At 34.5% G+C, this 6,985-nt stretch overlaps 1 protein-coding gene across 1 annotated transcript; it reads right to left on the minus strand.

Annotated features, from left to right (window-relative positions):
- Positions 1 to 3,283: 3,283 nt before the first annotated feature.
- LOC111885042 (lipase-like PAD4) lies at positions 3,284 to 6,263 on the minus strand. The gene is made up of 4 exons (XM_023881330.3): positions 6,067 to 6,263; positions 5,485 to 5,842; positions 4,679 to 5,392; positions 3,284 to 4,215 (listed from the first exon to the last, which is right to left on the minus strand). Exons 1-4 carry the CDS (start codon positions 6,084 to 6,086, stop codon positions 3,400 to 3,402), a joined length of 1,908 nt encoding a protein of 635 aa, XP_023737098.1. The 5' UTR covers positions 6,087 to 6,263; the 3' UTR covers positions 3,284 to 3,399.
- Between the last annotated feature and the right edge of the window lie 722 nt (positions 6,264 to 6,985).

Raw genomic sequence — 6,985 nt, forward strand, 5'->3', positions numbered from 1 at the left:
TACTATACATACTGGTGGTTGTTAGGGTTTTCAAACAGAATACAGTAACGAACATATATGTTAGAAAATATTGGATTTTCTTGGGGAACACACATACATTTTACAGATTCATCGACAGGTTTTCATTACCAAAAACACTTTATGAACTCACCAGCTTTATGATGATACTCTTTCAAAATCGCTTGTATTCTCAGGATATTAGTAGACAGGTACTCCTACAGACTTTTGAGAAGACGAAGTATATAGAGTCATGTCTTATTTTGTTGGTTTTGATGTAAATAATATGAATCAAATAGATGTAAATACCTTTATATATATATATATATATATATATATATATATATATATATATATATATATATATATATATATATATATATATTCAATGTAATGGTTGTGCTTACTTGATTGCTATGATCCAATTGTTGTGATACTACATATGACGTCCTCCACCCCCGAATGTTTCTGCCGTTTCGGTTTGGGGGTATGATAGTATGAGTGCCCTCTCCCTTAAGTCTATCATAGAGAAACAATTCCCAAACATTGAAATTTTCTAAATGAAAACTTTGTTCCCTACGAATAGTATTACCAACACACACAATACAAGCATAAAAATTATGCTCCCACTAACATAACAATTATGCTCACACTAGCTTAACAATTACTCAGAAATCAATTGGACTTCTAGAAATTAATATTTTTTTACTTTCTTACTAAAGTGTAGATTTCTGATACGTGATGCTTCGATAAGTCTCCAACAGACTTCTTAAGCTTATACACTTTCATTGGATAGCTTACATGTCTGTTTAAACCCTTTCAAAACTTATAGATATATGTCTTGAAAGTTCAAACAAATCCTTTCCATTTCTCACAATTAAAAATACGAAGAGGGATGCCCTAATCATATTATGAATTTGAGAATACGGTTAACATATCCGCTAACCATGTTGATCTTTATCAGAACATTAAAATCTACTATGAAAAGTGTTTTCCTATAATTATTCTGATAAATTAGAGCGTAACCTTTTGCCACCTAGATTTATGGTGTATACGTTCCTATCAATGTGAATTTATCATTTCCATCCTATAATCATAAGATAAGGTTAAAGACAAAACCAAATTCAAATTTAGCTTTCCTCCATGGAGTGAACTTCATTATTCTAAATTTCTTGCCCTCTGGTAGCATAAGGGCCTACCAATCATTCTGTTTTGTTAAACAACTCACCCATATTGATAAATGTACTTTTGCTAATCAACGTGCTTTTCTTTTTGCAGTCAGATGAGAACCATAAAACTCATAAGGATTACCAACTCAACTGGAAGGTGCACAGAAACAAGAATATGTCAACTTAACACGATAGGTTGTCAACCACAGGTAGTGTGCTAGTGAGAACTAAAAGGTTTATTGTCGACTGACTCTTAAAACTCTCAAGATCAATAAGAATCCCACTGAATTTTTGACATATAAGTTTCTCTCTCAAGGAATATTCCTTGACGAGCTAAAACAAATATTCAAAAGTTCGTGTGGATTCTCGACAAGAAAACACTTCACAGAATAGGTCTTAGTTTATCCTTTGTTTCTCAATTAACGAAAACATCACAACTCCAATTCTATATGTGCTAGAGCAGGAAAACATTTTAATCCATATATTTGAGTTATTTTTCAACCTTCTTAGTTTAAAATGAGTTTCAAGATATGATTTTTAGTTACTATAGTATGACTCTAAAACTTGAATGGAAACGAAGTATGACTCATCTCTCAATTGAACCATTTCAACAATATCTAAATCCTATTCTTAGTCATACAATTGCACTAAGATGTTTTTCGAGGATCAGTTGTGACATAATTCCACAATCATTAAGATGACCATAAAACATAATGCTAAAGTAGTTTCCTTTCCTTTTAGATTAGAGAAACTCTCATCTTTCTGCCTAATAGATTCTTCTTATTCGTTCTTCTATTGTTTGAATCTTTTCAAAATATCAGAATTATGCTTAATCTTATAAACACAATCATATTTACTGAAATATCAATATATCATGACGAGTAGAATTTTCATCATTTGTGGTGGATCTGAATAGTCCATATCAACATGTAATAGATCCATTAATCCTTCACTTGACTCACATAATCATGTGATCAATGAATTAGTCATAATCTTCCAACAATCAAGATTTTCATACATCACAATTCAAATTGCATGACATCAAGTTTCTATCCAATTGAAACTTGGACGATGAAAATTCTTTTCTACTTAGTTAATTATGACACTACCACAACCGATATAATAAAAATAAAATCCGTAATTAATATTGCTAATAATATAAATGTAACCAACACTTTCATTGATGCCATTGTAAGGAAATATAAAGTAAGCCATATAGATAAACCAAAATTTCACTTCTATTGATAATAAACGAAAAATTGAAACTTGACCTTATAATGTATAAAACGAAAACTATGTTTCTAGACATCTCCTAAGCAATCTATTAAATTATCATAAGTCCCAAGCAATAGCTCCAAATTCTGATCATCGATATTAAATTATCATAACTCCCAAGCAGTAGCTCCAAATTCTAATCATCGAACCATACAACCGAATTCCATTTTATTCAATTTAACAGTTCAACTGAGTTTTGATAGGCCAATTTAATTAGTTCAACCGAGTTTTTCATAAAAATTGGTGGGTTCGTTATAGTCCAAATATAAGTATAAAACTGATGCTAATTAAGTCATTTTTTATAGTTTTCGGTACAACTGATTCTACCGGAGGATTCAAATCAATTTTAAAACATTGACATATTTAATAAAACTATTTTAAGGAGTTAGTGGCATCAAATTTTCACACTAGTAATTAGCTAATTCATGTTATTGATCAACCATAATAGCTTAAAAAATATATTTTTATAATAATGAACCAAATTATTAAAATTGAGTGGTTTAACTTAGGGAAATCTCCGATAAAGTCTCAATATTTTGAGTCAGATTACAGTTTAATCCCAACGTTTATTTTTTTAAACAGAAAAAGTCCCGATTATTTTAAATTTTACTTGAATTAACGAAAAAGTTCTTATTTTTTTTAAACAAAAAATGATAGGTTATCATACAAAATTAGATAATCGGGACTTTTAAAAAAATAAATATTGAGATTAAACTGTAAACTGGCACAAAATATTGAAATTTTATCAGAGCATTACTTTTGTTTAATAAGTTATCTCAATGATTTTTGTTTAATAAGAATGACTTTTACTATATCTTTACCCTTTTCACAAAAAAGTAAGATTAATAAACAAAAAAGATTGAGACCTAAGATAATAGATAAATAAGTCCTACAATTAAATGACCACAACTTATTTTGCGTTATATATAGTTAAGGGGTCAAAGATAGACATTAAAACCTATGGCACAACCTTCCTATCCAAACCCCCGGGAATCTGAGTAGAAAATTGTTGAAAATGCAATTTTAACACCCTCAACTCCTCCACCCAAACCATATAACTAGAATTTCTAGCCAAAACATCAATAGACACCTCTTTCCTCTCAACCAACCCTTTTGCATAATTTTCAAACTTCTCAATACCCGCCCACAACCCTGCGAGCCGCCTCGGGTCCCGCTCACTTCTAACATTCTCGAGCCACTCTCGAGCCTCCTCCACTTTCGCCCAAAAACACGAATCTTGTGTCAAACTCGCAAACTTACTCCTCCGACTGTATCCGTCTGTGTCCCCAAACCTATCACGTTCGCGTTCCTGCCACCACTTATCAAAAACTGTATATCGTGTGTGTCTCCCACCTTTCAGATAATGTCCATTTTTGCGGTGGTCCCCATTTTTGTAGTACTCGGCTATGTCTAGTGGTTCAACGAGAAGTTTATAGGATTGGGATGCGTACACCCATTTGGCTCGTTTGTGGAAATCGTGGGGGAGTTGGTTGTTTTCTAACATGCCGATTACACTGTCCCAAAATTCGCCTAGTTTGATTGTGTTCATCACAACTTTGAAATCACGTTTAGATGGTCCGCGTAGTTTAAAGGAATCGTAGTACCCGAGTTGGTCATCTGATTTGTCACATGAAGCTTTGTACCACTCGATTTGCGCACGTAACGGTGCAAATTTTGATAGACAAATGGCTAGTCTAGCACTTTGGAGGTTCGGGGTACGCCCAATTCGCCTAGCTGTCTTTAGGCAATCTTTAACGGGTCTAACCATATGTTCCTATTAACATTAACATAATAGGGTAAGCTATATATGGTTTTTTCTGTTACAATTAAATATAAAAAACGAATTAAATTAGAAAATTATAAAAGTAATATGAAAACCTCCCATAGATGTTGAAAGAAAGTCTTTTTAATATTCCAAAACGACGACTTATTTTTAAGTGGTGGGTATAAAATCGCCAACGTTTGTGAAAATTTGTTGCTTTGAATTATTAGTGGAAAATGACATGACAAAAATAAGTCGTTTTGAAGGATTATGTATGCATATGTTTATAAGTTTTGATATTTTATAATTTTGTTTACATTTATTTTTGTAATTAAAATTCTTACAACATTTAAGGAAGAAAATAAATCATAATATTAGTCATTGGTCTTTCTTTATGCACAAAAGAACAACTTCTAAAAAATTTCGAATTTTTTAATTATTATCACAGAAATAAATAAATAAATAAGCGCCTTACATGACCAGAAGATATCGATTGCGAAGCTAATGTAACTCCGGCTTCATAGGTGTTAGATTCACAAAGCTCTTCTTCACTCCGATTCAAGAACTGTAAATTAATCTTTTCAACGTAACTTTCATACTCGAGATGATCATCGATACACAAACTTGGAGATCCAGACGCAAAAGTCAAGTGAAGCATTCTAACAATAGCACTAATGTCATCGATGCAAATCGCTCCATCATCGGAGCAAAACATGAAGTTCCCAAATGGTACAAACGAAGAACGATTTGTCATCACTTCCGGTGATCGAGCGATAGAGTCAACACAACCCAGTATAAAATGGAATAACTCGAATTTCTCATGTTCGGTGAGTTGTGTACCTAGATCCCGAATGAAAAACGGCGAATTCATGGTTAAGTGCCATGATTTCAGGAGGGTGTGGAGGTGGGTGATGATCGGAGATAATGGTGCGAAGAGCAGCCGTGGGAGGAGGTCGAATTTTGAAACGAGGTGACAGAAGTTGCCACTCAATCGCTGTTGTTGGATGGCTTTGGAAAGGGATTGGTTTCCGATCAAAGGGGAGCCGAAGGTGAAGCAAATTACAGAGGGAGGGGAGGAGATTGATTGGAGATATGAGAGGAGCCAAAGTGAAGACAGGGCGGCGATGGCGCCTCCGAGGGAGTGTCCGGTGAACACCACCGGTTTTCGTTTTTTCATGATTTCGAACATCTGCAAGGTCAATACTTTCGTTATATTACTTCAATTATGCCGGAACCCTTGATCGGAGAACGGAAGATAAAAGAGGAAAGTAGGAAACAAACCTGATTTTGGAAAACGGGAGTATGGTATATAGCCAAAAACAGGTGAAGTAATCCGGCATCCACCATCGCGGAATTCTCGTCTCCTTGTTTCTGAAACGCCGAAAACATCCCTCCATCGCCACCACCGGAGAAAGGAGAGACACCGGAAACAGCCGACAGAGGTACTAAACTCCCGAAAAACGGGTCCAACCCATCGATCGATTGGACGCCGGAAAACGCAACATACGTAACACCTCCGACTTCATCAGTCAAGAACCCTTGAGGCGCCATGACGTTTGATCGTCCACAGAGCTTCCATGACTCCGGTAACAATGGCGTTGACCCCAAAAACCTTGCCAACATCTCACTCGTCTCGAACCTGCCCAATTCATTAACGAATACGAAACTATCAATAAATACCCCAGAAGTAATTGACGACAACATGTTCGACGAAATTTCGCTATGAATTTTCTTCGTCTTCTTATCCAATTGATAGTATAGGACTATAGAAGTTGGTTACTTCTGCCACATACTTGTTGGAATTTAAAAAACCAGAAAAGACTATGTGGAAAGGAAAAGAAAGAAACGATTTGGGAGACTTACGGTGAAGCTTCTGTTTCCATTGTCAAGATGATTCTGATTTCTTTTTCTTTGTTTATTTCTTCAACTTGAAAAAGAAATTAGAAGAAGAATTGGGTGAGTGAGTTTGAAATCATGATCATTCATGTGGGAGAAATTGCGCAACAAAGTCTTATAGAAGGCGGCTTAGGGAAAGTTTGGGTTAGACAGTCGAGTCAACTGTAACAGTCCATGCCCTTGTGCTATTGTGCACCCTATGAATCCATCATTTCATAGTATATCTTTTAATTTCACTTTGACATTGCAATTGCTTTTATAATATTTTATTAAAAAAAATCTCATTTAGCACTTTGTATTTGTAAAATTGTTTCAGATTACACCTCTCTGTTTTTTACTAATAATTTGTATTAGAGTAAGTTACACATTTGGTACCTAAGGGACGGGTCGCCCAAATTCACACTTTTGGTATTATAGTTTTCACAAAATTGCAAGAATGGCCCTGCGGTATATCAAAACTAGCAAGTTAGGTCTAAAATGGGTTTGGTCTGCAAGAATAGTCCAATAGTTTCGTTTTGTTGCGGGTTTGGTCCAAAATTTTTAAAACTTTTTATAATGACGAATTTGCCCTTGGTATTTTCCCCTTTTCAAATTTTTTTATTACAGAAATAAAAAAAAAAAAAAAGAAAAAAAGAAAGTCTCTCTCTCTCTCTCTCTCTCTCTCTCTCTCTCTCTCTCTCTCTCTCTCTCTCTCTCTCTCTCTCTCTCTCTCTCTCTCTCTCTTGCCCTTGTATGTTCTTAACAAATCAAGACTCAACCTCGATTTCATGAACTAAATAACGAACTTCAAGAACTCAAGAACGATCTTCAAGCTGTAAACCTAGATGAATTGACTTTTAAGATCAGAGTAGATATGAAATCTTTCAAGATCGAACTATGTGTGTAA

This window comes from Lactuca sativa, chromosome 5 (genome assembly GCF_002870075.4).
Source record: "Lactuca sativa cultivar Salinas chromosome 5, Lsat_Salinas_v11, whole genome shotgun sequence".
Lineage (NCBI taxonomy): Eukaryota > Viridiplantae > Streptophyta > Magnoliopsida > Asterales > Asteraceae > Lactuca > Lactuca sativa.

Coding starts and splice junctions, on each gene's coding strand:
- LOC111885042 (XM_023881330.3), bottom strand. CDS start 6,086: ATGGAAACAGAAGCTTCACC. Junction 5,843..6,066: donor ATGGAAACAGAAGCTTCACC/GTAAGTCTCCCA, acceptor TGAATTGGGCAG/GTTCGAGACGAGTGAGATGT. Junction 4,216..4,678: donor AATCGATATCTTCTGGTCAT/GTAAGGCGCTTA, acceptor TAATGTTAATAG/GAACATATGGTTAGACCCGT.